This window comes from Ranitomeya variabilis, chromosome 6, assembly GCF_051348905.1.
Source record: "Ranitomeya variabilis isolate aRanVar5 chromosome 6, aRanVar5.hap1, whole genome shotgun sequence".
Lineage (NCBI taxonomy): Eukaryota > Metazoa > Chordata > Amphibia > Anura > Dendrobatidae > Ranitomeya > Ranitomeya variabilis.
This window is the reverse complement of record NC_135237.1, coordinates 337,337,191-337,351,274: the sequence shown is the minus strand read 5'-3', so window position 1 is coordinate 337,351,274 and position 14,084 is coordinate 337,337,191. Positions and strand designations below refer to the sequence as shown.

At 40.3% G+C, this 14,084-nt stretch overlaps 1 protein-coding gene across 3 annotated transcripts in view; it reads left to right on the top strand.

Moving 5' to 3' along the window:
* Window positions 1-13,750, top strand: part of SLC35B3 (solute carrier family 35 member B3) — a 157,402-nt gene extending 143,652 nt beyond the window's left edge. Inside the window, exons 8-10 of one of the 3 annotated variants that reach the window (XM_077269841.1) lie at window positions 6,480-6,591; window positions 7,566-7,635; window positions 11,442-13,750. In XM_077269841.1, the coding sequence (XP_077125956.1) occupies window positions 6,480-6,591; window positions 7,566-7,635; window positions 11,442-11,592 (333 nt within the window). In that variant the 3' untranslated portion in view covers window positions 11,593-13,750. The remainder of the gene's footprint in view (window positions 1-6,479; window positions 6,592-7,565; window positions 7,636-11,441) is intronic. The other 2 variants (XM_077269842.1, XM_077269839.1) reach the window with 2 other exon arrangements.
* Window positions 13,751-14,084: the final 334 nt, after the last annotated feature.

Sequence of the window (14,084 nt, the reverse complement as noted above, 5' to 3'; positions counted from 1 at the left end):
GTATTTTTCCAAGGGTAACCGTTGAAATTGGACCCCAAAAGTTGTTGTCCAATTTGTCCTGAGTACGCTGATACCCCATATGTGCGGGGGAACTACCGTTTGAGCACATGGCAGAGCTCGGAAGGGAAGGAGCGTCATTCGGAATGCAGACTTAGATGGATTGGTCTGCAGGCGTCACATTGCGTTTTCAGAGCCCTTAATGTACCTAAACAGTACAAACCCCCCACAAGTGACCCCATATTAGAAACCAGACCCCCCAAGGAACTCATCTAGATGTGTTGTGAGTAGTGTTGAGCGATACCGTCCGATACTTGAAAGTATCGGTATCGGAAAGTATCGGCCGATACCGGCAAAGTATCAGATCTAAACCGATACCCGATACCAATACAAGTCAATGGGACTCATGTATCGGACGGTATTCCTGATGGTTCCCAGGGTCTGAAGGAGAGGAAACTCTCCTTCAGGCCCTGGGAACCATATTAATGTGTAAAAGAATTAAAATAAAAAATATTGCTATACTCACCTCTCCGACGCAGCCTGCACCTTACCGAGGGAACCGGCAGCGTTGTTTGCTTAAAATTTGCGCTTTAACTTCCTTACTTGAAGTCCCGGCTTGTGATTGGTCGCACGCCGCCCATGTGACCGCGACGCAACCAATCACAACGCCGGAACGTAATTTTAAAATCCTGAAGGACCTAAAATTACGTCACGGCTTGCTGTGATTGGTCGCGTCGCGGTCACATGGGCGGCGCGCGACCAATCACAAGCCGGGACTTCAAGTAAGGAAGTTAAAGCGCAAATTTTAAGCAAACAACGCTGCCGGTTCCCTCGGTAAGGTGCAGGCTGCGTCGGAGAGGTGAGTATAGCAATATTTTTTATTTTAATTCTTTATTTTACACATTAATGTTGTTTCGATACCGATACCCGATACCACAAAAGTATCGGATCTCGGTATCGGAATTCCGATACAGCAAATATCGGCCGATACCCGATACTTGCGGTATCGGAATGCTCAACACTAGTTGTGAGAACTTTGAACCCCCAAGTGTTTCACTACAGTTTATAACGCAGAGCCGTGAAAATAAAAAATCCTTTTTTTTCCCACAAAAATTATTTTTTAGCCCCCAGTTTTGTATTTTCCCAAGGGTAGCAGGATAAATTGGACCCCAAAAGTTGTTGTCCAATGTGTCCTGAGTACGCCGATACCCCATATGTTGGGGTAAACCCCTGTTTGGGCGCATGGGAGAGCTCGGAAGGGAAGGAGCACTGTTTTACTTTTTCAACGCAGAATTGGCTGGAATTGAGATCGGACGCCATGTCGCGTTTGGAGAGCCCCTGATGTGCCTAAACAGTGGAGACCCCCCAATTATAACTGAAACCCTAATCCGAACGGGAACCCTTACCACACCCCTAACCCTAATCCCAACCCTATTCCCAACCGTAAATGTAATCCAAACCCTAACTTTAGCCCCAACCCTAACTTTAGCCCCAACCCTAACTGTAGCCTTAACCCTAACCCTAGCCCTAACCCTAATGGGAAAATGGAAATAAATACAGTTTTGTAATTTTTTAATTTTTCGCTAACTAAGGGGGTGATGAAGGGGGGTTTGATTTACTTTTATTGCGGGTTTTTTAGCGGATTTTTATGATTGGCAGCCGTCACACACTGAAAGACGCTTTTTATTGCAAAAAATATTTTTTGCGTTACCACATTTTGAGAGCTATAATTTTTCCATATTTTGGTCCACAGAGTCATGTGAGGTCTTCTTTTTTGCGGGACGAGTTGACGGTTTTATTGGTAACATTTTCGGGCACATGACATTTTTTGATCACTTTTTATTCTGATTTTTCTGAGGCAGAATGACCAAAAACCAGCTATTCATGAATTTCTTTTGGGGGAGGCGTTTATACCGTTCCGCGTTTGGTAAAATGGATAAAGCAGTTTTATTCTTCAGGTCAGTCCGATTACAGCGATACCTCATTTATATCATTTTTTTATGTTTTGGTGCTTTTATACGATAAAAACTATTTTATAGAAAAAATAATTATTTTTGCATCGCTTTATTCTGAGGACTATAACTTTTTTATTTTTTCTTTGATGACTCTGTATGGTGGCTCGTTTTTTGCGGGACAAGATGACGTTTTCAGCGGTACCAAGGCTATTTATATCCGTCGTGTTATTCCACTTTTTGTTTGGCGGTATGATAATAAAGCGTTGTTCTTTGGCTCCTTTTTTTTTTTTTTTTACGGTGTTCACTGAAGGGGTTAACTAGTGGGACAGTTTTATAGGTCGGGTCGTTACGGACGCGGCGATACTAAATATGTGTACTTTTATTGTTTTGTTTTTTTTATTTAGATAAAGAAATGTATTTATACACTGTGTTCCAAATTATTATGCAAATTGGATTTAAGTGTCATAAAGATTTAATTGTTTTGTTTTTCAAATAAACTAGTGGATGATATTGTGTCTCAGGGCTCAATGTATCACTGAAATCAATCTTAAACACATGTGATAATTGGTTTTACAGGTGATTCTAATTAAAGGAAAACTACTTAAAAATGATGTTCCACATTATTAAGCAGGTCAAAATTTTCAAGTAACATGGGAAAGAAAAAGGATCTCTCTGCTGCCAAAAAGCATCAAATAGTTCAATGTCTTGGTGAAGGGATGAAAAAATTAGAAATTTCCCGAAAACGTAAGCGTGATCATCGTAGAGTTAAGAGATTTGTGGCTGTTTATGAGCACAGATGTGTTTATGCAGATAAAGGCTTAATGAGGAAGATTTCTGCCAGGCAAGTTCATTGGATTAAGAGAGCAGCTGCCAAAATACCATTACAAAGCAGCAAAAAGATATTTGAAGCTGCTGGTGCCTCTGGAGTCTCTCGAACCTCAAGGTGGAGGATCCTTCAAAGGCTTTCTGTGGTGCATAAACCTACTATTCGGCCACCCCTAAACAGTGTTCACAAGCAGAAATGGTTGCATTGGGCCCACACATACATGAAGACTAATTTTCAAACAGTCTTGTTTACTGATGAGTGTCGAGCAACCCTGGATGGTCCAGATGGATGGAGTAGTGGATGGTTGGTGGATGGCCACCATGTCCCAACAAGGCTGCAACGTCAGCAAGGAGGTGGAAGAGTCATATTTTGGGCTGGAATCATGGAGAAACAGCTGGTAGGGCCCTTTAAGGTTCCTGAAGGTGTGAAAATGACCTCTGAAAAGTATACTGTATAGAGTTTCTGACTGACAACTTTCCTCCAAGTTTAAAAAGCAGAAACGTGCCTTCGGGAGCAAAATCATCTTCATACATGACAAAGCACCATCTCATGCTGCAAATAATACCTCATTGGCTGCCATGGGCATAAAAGGAGATAAACTCATGGTGTGGCCGCCATCTTCCCCTGACCACAACCCTATAGAGAACCTTTGGAGTATCATCAAGCAAAAGATCTATGAGTGTGGGAGGCCGTTCACATCAAAACAGCAGCTCTGGGAGGCTATTCTGACTTCGTGCAAAGAAATACAAGCAGAAACTCTCCAAAAACTTACAAGTTCAATGGATGCAAGAATTGTGAAGGTGATATCAAAGAAGGGTTCCTATGTTACCATGTAACTTGGCCTGTTAGGATGTTTTGGAGTTAAATAGCTTGTTTGTTCAGTGAATGTGACCTCCTAATGCTGCAAATTCCACAAATGAGCATTTTCAGTTCTTTAAAACATATCAAATGTTTAGAAATTCTACTGTGCCTAATAATTTGGAACAGTGCATTTTGAGTTTTTATTCATTTTGGAGATTATGCTGTTATCACTGGGAGGTTTCTTCAATAAAATTCGATGTATAATCTAATGGGTGATGACTTTTATTAGACTGACTGTCATTTGCACCAACCATTTAGGAAAATCCGATAAAGATGTCAGTGGCATAATAATTTGGAACATAGTGTAGGAACAATATATATATTTTTTTTATTTTGGGGGGGAATGTTTTTTTAAACATGTGAATATTTTTTTTTTTACACTATAACATTTCCCCAGGGGGGGCATCATGTTATAGTGTAAGATCGCCGATCTGACACTTTGCTGTGCACTGTGTCAGAGCGGCGATCTGAGGTGCACAGATTCAGGCTTCCCGGCGCCTGCTCTGAGCAGGCGCTGTGAAGCCACCTCCCTGCAGGACCCGGATGCCGCGGCCATCTTGGATCCGGGCCTGCTGCAGGGAGGAGGAGGTAAGAGACCCTCGCAGCAACGCGATCACATCGCGTTGCTCCGGGGGTCTCAGGGAAGCCCGCAGGGAGCCCCCTCCCTGCGCGATGCTTCACTATACCGCCGGAACACTGCGATCATGTTTGATCGCAGTGTGCCGGGGGTTAATGTGCCGGGGGTTAATGTGTCGGGGGCGGTCTGTGACCGCTCCTGGCACATAGTGCCGGATGTCAGCTGCGATAGTCAGCTGACACCCGGCCGCGCTCCCCCCATGAGCGCGGCTGATCGTGCTGGACGAACTATTCCGTCCTTGGGAAGTAAGGCCCACCCCACATGGATGGAATAGCACGTTCAATGGCAGAAAGGGGTTAAAATGCTAACAAAATAAAATAACATTTTACAAATGGTCCTGATGTAAGGCCGACATATGGGAAATGTTATTTATTAATGGTTTGCTGTGGTATGACCATATGGTTAAAGGAATAATCATTCAAATTTAGAAAATTGCAAATTTTTTAACATTTTTCTCAAATTTTTTATATTTTTTATAAATAAACACAAAACATATTGACCTAAATTTACCATTATCATAAAGTATAATGTGTCATGAAAAAAACATCTCAAAATCACTGGGATTTGTTGAAGGGTTGCAGAGTTATTACCACATAAAGTGACACTGGTCAGATTTCAAAAATTTGGCTCCGTCACTAAGGGTTAAAAAATGAAAAAATATAAAAGTTAAAATCGCCCTCCTGTCACCCCATTCAAAATAAAACTATGAAAAAAACACACATTTGGTATCGCTGCGTTTAGAAACGCCCAATCAAAATATAAAAAGAATCCAATCGGTAAATGTCGTAACGAGAAAAACAAATTAAAATGCCGTTGTTTGTTTTTTTTTGGGGGGGGATCATTGCAACATTGCAATAACAGGCTATCAAAACATCTACCCAAAAATGATATCAGTAAAAACATCAGCTCGGCGCACAGAAAATAAGGGTAGAAACCTCCATTCTATCCTACATTGTCATCATGTCAAGTGCAAACACCTTCTGATGGGTTGTGTAAACCCTGTTTGACTACGTAAACTTGGTATGTAGCATTTACCCTATTTTTTGGATTATAAGGCACACTTTTTTCCCCCTAAATTTGGGGGGGGAAATGGGGGTGCGTCTTATACTGCGGATATGGGATGAGGAAGTCTGTGGCGGTGTCCGATGCTGCGGGAAGCTCTGCCGACATTTTGTGAAAGCCCAGAGATCTCCTCTCCCAAGATCTTGGTGCCAAGATCTCCATCTGCGCATGTGCTGTCACCCTGCAGCCATTTTCCTGGAGTCCACCGCACAGGAAACCATGGAACTGCAGGGGGCTTTGGCCTTTCACAAAATGTCGGCAGAACCCCTGCAGCAGCATAGGACACCCCCCGAAGCAGCGCCGGGCACATGCAGCGGCGCGCAGCACATCGGAACACCCCCTTGTCCCAGCCTGCAACATCAGCCCCACTCCTGCCTCCTCCAGCAGCGACCCTGGGACCCCGCTCCACCGCAGCCACCACCCGCAGTAATCAATAAGATGCATGGATTATAAGAAGCACCACCATTTTATAAAAAAAAATCCTATTTTTCTCCTCAAAATTTGGGGTGCGTCTTATAATCTCAAAAATACAGTACCGTAATTACATTTGCGATACAAAATGGATAACTATACACCATTCTTTGAATCTGCCAGACTATGTGAGCAACACAATGAGAGACTATCACATCTCCTGGGATTATGTTGTGGAGTGGCATAATGTATGGTAAACAGACCTTTGATTGTAAAAAAAACTGCCACCAGTAGATCTTGATGACTTGCGTTCATCATGGCAGAACATTCCATAGGCAACCATTAATAACATCATAGATGGCAGCCCAGGTGTGTAAATACGTGTATTACTTCATGTCACATAGTGCTAATACTGAATTAATCGGGATATTTTTAATTTTTTGTTTCCTTTTTTTTTTTCATTTGCGCAGTTGTTAGCACTGTAGCCTTTCAGCTCTGGGCAACTGTGTTCAGATCCCTTCAAGAGCATAACCTGTGTGATTTCCATAGTTCTACTTCTTTTCCTTGTTGGTGTTTCAATTTTGAGTGTGTATATTATATAATTTTCATATTCGCCACAATAAGGATTTGCTTGGTAAAGCAGAAACTGATGGTTCTTTCTTCTCCTTTTTAAAATTTTAAAATATATATTCTTTGTTATTACTTTTCTGACTCTTCTCCCTCTTTTTAGTTTCCATTTCAGACATACGGTTATGCATTCTTTTTCTCCCTCACTGGCTATTTTGGGATTTCTTTCGTTCTCGCATTGATTAAAATTTTTGGAGCTCTAGCTGCTGTGACAGGTAATTTTCTTCATGCACCATCCCCGTACAAATGTGTGCTGCTGACAAACACATGAACACGACTCTTGATAAGTGGCGACCAAGAAATCAGATAAAGGGAAAGATGAATAGCAGCTTTCTATAAATATGTATAGTTTATAATACAGATAGATCTGGATATGTTCTGGAAAAAGGTGGTACTTGTTTGTTTTTTGCTTTTTTTTATTCCCATATAAAAGAATATGCCTTGTGAACCATACACAATGAAATTCCACTATATAAACATTTTGTATTACTAGAAATACAATATTAAAGATATTGTCCAAGCTAGAGTTATCAAGGCTGCCGTCTTTGTATGTGACTGCAGATTTGTGTATCCTCCCATTGTGAGCCGTTGGAATTCTCCGTTGCCTAATGGGTGGCCGTTCAACCACAATGTGATTTGCAAACAAGCAGTCACGTGCCGACTCATGCGCAGTCTCACTCAGTACAAGTGTATCGAGTGAGGCCAGACATGTCTAGTCAGCACGTGACCACATGTATGCAAATCGCATGCTCGTAGTCCTGCACCCATCTGCTCCTTGCACTGGAGCATCCTGACAGTGCGCAATGCGAGGATTCACAAATCTGCAGTCATTTAGTGACTGCAGACTTGAACCCTAAGCCTGCACATCCCTTTTGAGCATGTTCCATCTTTAAAGCTATTTTACAAAGAATATCACCATGAAATATAACCTTAATTTTAAAAAGTTGGGACACTGTAAAATGTAAAGAAACTAGAATTCAATGATTGTTTTTAAAGACCGTTCATATATACACCTAGGTTATTATCTTGACATCCATTGTATTGATCAGTAATTAGCTCATGTAAACCTAGCTTTATGAGCCATGTCAGTAGACTCTTCAATAACATGGTTTCAAATTAAAGCCTCAGATTATATGCATACACTATGGATGTATTGGAGAAAAGCATTTATTTTTTGTTATTTTTGCAGTTACAACTGGAAGAAAGGCAATGACCATTGTGCTGTCCTTCTTATTTTTTTCTAAACCTTTCACCATTCAGTAAGTATTTTTAAATCTGGTTTCAATGCAAACTATTTAAAAGAATACAGTTAAAAGGTACTTCTAATGTCGTTGAACAGGAGCGCACCACTATCCTGGCTTTCTTGGGGTGATATGCTTCTGCTCTGTTGACTGTTCTTACCAGCGGCATGGTCACCCTGCTGGCACGAACTGTGCACTCTCAGATGCTGCAGACAGGGGCCGCTTTTCCTCTGCAGCATATGAGGAGTGCAGTGGCACTGAAACTGTCCGGAACCGCAATCTGGCCAACTTTCGAGCAGCCTTTGTAAGCTCTGTTGGAAAGAGCTTGTAAGGACGGTTCTCGAGAACGGAAAGGATTTTTATAACAAATGATGTTGCAAAGGTACTTGTTTTTACTTATGATCATGACTAATTTCTTTAAAATGATGGGACAACCCCTTTTAATAGGTCTGAAAAGAGATGCAAGTCATACAACATATTTCATTTTTCCTTTTATTTTAACCCCTTAACCTGCGGGCCATTTTGCGTTTTCATTTTTTGCTCCCCGTCTTCCCAGAGGCATAACTTTTTTTATTTTTCAGTCAAAATTGGTTTTAACATATCGTGTGCAATTCCACAGTTTTTTTTTTTTTTCCCATGTTCACTAAATGCTGTAACTGACCTACCATTTTGGTCATTACAAGTTCATAGGCACCAAGCATATCTAGGTTCTTTTTTTTTTTATTTAAGTGGTGAAAAAAAAATCCAAACTTTGGTAAAAAAAAAAAAAAAAAGTCTCCATATTTCGTGATCTCGGGCTGGGTGAGGGCTTATTTTTTGCATGCCAAGCTGACGTTTTTAATAATACCATTTTGGTGTAGATACGATCTTTTGATCCCCCCGTTATTGCATTTTATTGCAATGTAGCGGCGAGCAAAAAAAGTGGATTGTGGAGTTTTGACTTTTTTTCTCGTTACGCCGTTCAGCGATCAGGTTAAATCTTTTTTTATATTGATGGATTGAGCAATTCTGAACACAGCGATATCAAATATGTGTATGTTTGATTTTTTTTTTTCTTTTATGGTTTTATTTTGAAAGGGGGGTGATTTTAACTTTTTTATATTTTATTTATATTTTTAAAAACATTTATTTTATTTTTTTACTTTTTGCATGCTTCAATAGTTTCCATGGGAGACTAGAAGCTGCAGTTGTCCCAATTTCTCACTTTATTTTAGAATGTGATTGGTACTTCGCCAGAACCAGAATAAATAAGGCACTAATATGGAGATCAGACCACTAGGGTTATGTGAAGTAGCAATTCTATGTACTATCATATTCTTTGGTATGTACTAAAGAGGAAAATTTAAGTGTTTTTTCTGCACTGCTGGTGGAGTCCCACAGGAAGGATCCATGAGACATAAAGGTTGAAGCAATGCGGTTTTAATATTGATGCTTTTTTTTTCAACTTATCAAACTTCTTCCTCAGGATACAACCACAATCTTCCTCATGTTGTATCCTGAGGAAGAAATTTGATAACTTCTAATCACGTCGATATTAAAACCGCATTGTTTCAACTTATTTTTTTTCCTGCTGGGACTCCACCAGCAACACAGAAAAACAATTTAATTTTCCTCTTTAGGTCTTGCGACCTGTGGTTCTGCAGCAGCTGATTTACCAAACTTTTAAAGTTGTGGGCTACACAAACTCATTAGTTCCCATTGTTATCTTGGAGGGCCACATACCCAATTGATAAGTCCCTGTGCATGATATGCATGTCTCAACTGAAGGTATTTATAAAATTTTGGGGGTAGGTGTCCCAAACTCAGTTTGTAGTTGAGAAAATTACTTAATCAGGTCACCTACCAAAACATGGGGCAATCTGTGGATTCCCATCAAATTTCATTTCCTAAACCCTTCTGATTGATAAAGATTAGAATGCCAAGGGGTTTCCCAAAGTAAGGTAAACTGAGTGACTCCTTGTGGACCCTGCAGTTCTCTAACCTTTCACCAGAGCCGATTAAATAAGTAGTAATGTTGGAAATTATCGCAAAGACACCCTAAACTTATGAGCCTCACATGTTTCATATAGCGTAGATGACTTAAAATTATGCTAAAGTAGAAGACTCTATTCTTCCCCACCCCTGGGATTTTAATTATGTGTATATATGTATATACACTGCTCAAAAAATAAAGGAGATGCTTAAACAACACAATGTAGGCTCCAAGTCAATCACACTTCTGTGAAATCAACCTGTACAGTTAAGAAGCAACACTGATTGTGAATCAATTTCTCCTGCTGTTGTTCAAATGGAACAAACAACAGGTAGAAAATATAGGCAATTAGCAAGACAACCCCTAAAAAGGAGTGGTTCTGCAAGTGGTGACCACAGACCATTTCTGTGTTCCAATCTTTTTTGGATAGCTCTCACCCCTAGAAGTACTGTACAGTAGTTTGAGGCGGTGTCTACAACCCACAGAAGTTGCTCAGGTAGTGCAGCTCATCCAGGTTGGCACATGAATGCGAGTTGTGGCAAGAAGGGTAACTGTGTCTGTCAGCACAGTATGCAGACCATGGACCAGATACCAGGCGACAGGCCAGTACACTATGAGACGTGGAGGTGGCCGAAGGAGCTCAGCAACAGGCCACTAACATCCATGTGTCTGCTCATACTGTCATAAACCGACTCCATGAGGGTGGTAAAAGGGCCCACTGTCCACAAGTGAATATTGTGCTTACAGCCCAACACCATCCAGGGTGGTTGGCATTTGCCAGAAAACACCAAGATTGGCAGATTTGACATTGGCGCCTTGTGCTCTTCACAGATGAGAGCAAGTTCACACTAAGCTCATGTGACAGATGTGACAGTGTCTTGAGACGCCGTGGAGAACTTTCTGCTGCCTGCAACATCCTCCAGCATGACCGGTTTGGCAGTGGGTCAGTAATGGTGTGGGGAGAGATCTTTTTGGAGGGCCCCACAGCTAGCCCGAGGTACTCTGACTACCATTGGGTACTGGGATGAGATCCCCAGACCCATTGTGAGACCATATACAGGTGCAGTAGGCCCTGGGTTCCTTCTGATGCATGACAATGCTAGGCCTCGTATGGCTGATGTGTCAGTAGTTCTTGCAGGATGCTATGGACTGGCCTGCCAGTTTCCCAGATCTGAATTCAATCTATCACATCTGGAACATCATGTATTGTTCCATCCACCAATTCTACGTTGCACCACAGACTGTCAAGGAGTTGACTGATGCTTTAATCCAGATCCGGGAAGAGATCCCTCTGGAGAACAGTCGCTACCTCATCAGGTGCATGCCCAGGTGTTGTAGGTAGCTCATGCAGTGCATGGAGGCCGCACACACTACTGAGCATCATTTCCTTGTCTTGCGGCATTTCCACTGAAGTTGGATAAGCCTGTAATGTAATTTTTCACTTTGATTTTGAGTATCATTCCAATTCCAGACCTCAATGGGATATTAATTTTGATTTACATTGGTCATTTTTATATTTTACTGTCCTCAACACATTCCACTATGTAATGAATAAGGATTTGCAACTGGAATATTTAATTTAGTGATATCTGGGATGTGGTATTTCAGTGCTCCTTCTATTTTTTTTGAGCAGTGTATGTATTTTCATATTTTGGTTATAATGGTTTTAGGGGTTCTAACAAACTTTCTCATAAATTGAGTAATGCACATTGATTTCTATACCAAACAATGAACTTGGGACAGACTGGACCCTGTTTTTAATCTAGTTTCCTGATTTGTACTAATTTGCACTGTGTATTGCTTACTCTGGATTATATACATTAAGTCCTCACTTCTTTTCTTGCCTTTGCAGATATATTTGGTCTGGATTATTGGTTGTACTTGGAATATTCTTAAATGTCTATAGTAAAAACATGGACAAATTGAAATTTACTCATCTGTATAATATTCTGAGGAGAAGGGGCACAGAAGTGAAATCACGGACGTTCTCACAGACTGTATAAGACTTTTTTTTTTTTTCCTTTTTTTTTTTTTTCTAATCTTAATCATTAAATGATTATATTTTTACAATGGCAATCTGCTACACTAATGAGAAGGTGAAGGCATATTGTCTATGTTGCTGCTGAAGTGTAGGCCAAGGAGGTGATTTCACCACTCCGCGCTCTAATAAGCATTTTACTGGACATGACACTTTGTGGTGTCTTCATAAGATGTATGGTACTCGGGGACCTATTACCTCAATACTGGAGGCATACACACTAGTGGACCATGACTTTTTTATGGCATTTTTATTTTCACTTTTCTTAAGTCAATGTTTCAGTAGGGAGCTGTCGGTCTTCAAACATCAAATTATCCGTATGCATAAAGTGCATATATCTATTGTTTGCCTGAATCATGGTAGGTATGGATCATATTTGTCTAGCACATGGAGTTTCTCTACTAATAAATGTTTTCATCTTTAGATCCTTATAATGAATTAGTTCTGTAACTTTGATTTGTAAACATTGCATTTAGTTCATATTGTTTAGCGACATGCAAATGTACATGGACCATGCTTTATTGACATCAGATTGTAACAGCCATCTACATTTGTTTGGGGGGAGTTGTGGGATGGGTTGCACCTTTTTTTTTTTTTTTTTTTTTTACTTCTCTTGATTCGTTTTCTTTCCTGTGTTTTTTTTGGTGTTGTAGTTAATTTCCCAAGGTGTGACTGAAAATGGATTGTAATGTGACATTGTCTGAAATTTTAGGGAAAAAACTTAAGGACGTTACAGAAAATATTAATCTACAATGACTAAAATTACATACCAGTGAACTGTATTAATGTGTGTATCTACCTAAATATGAATGTTACCCATACTGTCATTAGAAATCCAGTGAAAATACAGAAATTTATATTTTTTGAATCCCATTACCTCCACAGAATGATGTAAATGGGTGTAGATTATCTTCCGCTATGTCCCAAACCTCAAATACAAGTAAATTTACATTTCTAAAGATGAGATAACTATCCATCAAATGCTCATTCATGCAACACTTATCTCCCCTAACTCACCCATACACATCTGTTGGCTACTTTCTTCTGATTACTGATATTTTGGGAGCTAAAACATATTCAATCTTTTCCCCAACATCATTCAGTTTAAGCTTATTAAAGTTTTATAACATGCATGATTGGATACCGACTGTCTGATAGTAACAACATTTAGTTAATACCAGTAATCTGACACTTCTAATGAGGAAAAAATTGAGACAGAAATTGTGAAGACAAACCTGCTGTAAAATGTCCTGAAAACTGAATATAGTAAAAATATGATGAAAAATATAAGTTGATTTATGGGAGAACAATGAACCAGTGCCACTATTAGAGGGGTTGTCCAGTACTTTGTATTGATTGCCTACTCTTAGGATAGGTCATTTTTATTAGATTGGTGGGGGTGAGACACCTGGTACCTCCACCAGTCAGTTGTTCTAGGTGGTGGCAGCGGCTGGTAGTGATCAGGTGCCGAGCTAAACTACATAGCGCCATCAACACTATAGAGGTAGCATCTTTATTATGCAGTTCTATTCATTTTGTATAGAGGCGGATATGTAACACCCCCAATCATCTATTGCCATCAGTATAAAGTACTAAAGAACCCTTTAAAGGATCTTCACATAAATATGGTAGTAAATAGAGTCGGTGTAAATCGAACCTGGTAGGTATGTCGGCTATATCAATAATCTGTGGCCACTGGATGGGAGCCCCCTGAGAATCATCTCCTATCGTCATTTTTCTTAGCTGGCCTGGTGCAATGTCACTGTTGCGGCATGTCACTTGGGACCTTGAGCTATGGATGTCAATATGTAAGAGGCGTTTCACATAGCGCCCGCCCAGCAACCACAGATTACTGACATGGCCACTGGATCAGATCCTGTGAATTGATTTACACCAACTCTATTAGCACAGCATAGATAAAATGCTTCAGTAATTCCAGACTGTCAATTATTCTACCCTTGGGAAAGCAGCTGGAAAGATATAAATTTGGCAGACATCTGTATTGTTAGTTCTACAGATGTTATACAATGTAACCCTTGCCACTTGTCTAATAGGCATGGTTTGGTATTGAGTAAAAGCTCACAGACGCACAAAGAGGACTTAAAATCCTCCAGAAAATTGACAAAAAAAATCACAGAGAAAAAAGCAGAGATGGCTACCTGCTGAAGCCTCCAAACAAATGCACCAGCAGGGCGCATCGGACCCGATCAATGATGGCAACAACACAGGTGCAAAAAATACCGATGAAACAACCACTTTCAATCCAGTATTGGTTGTTTGGCATTAGTGCACAAAAAGATAAGCAATAATAGTCTGTATGTGGCATTGTTCACACAGGCAATGCAGAGCATCCTCTCATAGTTATGTAATGAGGCACAGCTCTGCAGCAGAACAGGCAGCACAAACACTTCTTCAGCTTCCATCTCACCAGCAGACTGTATGATGGGAGAGCAGTAC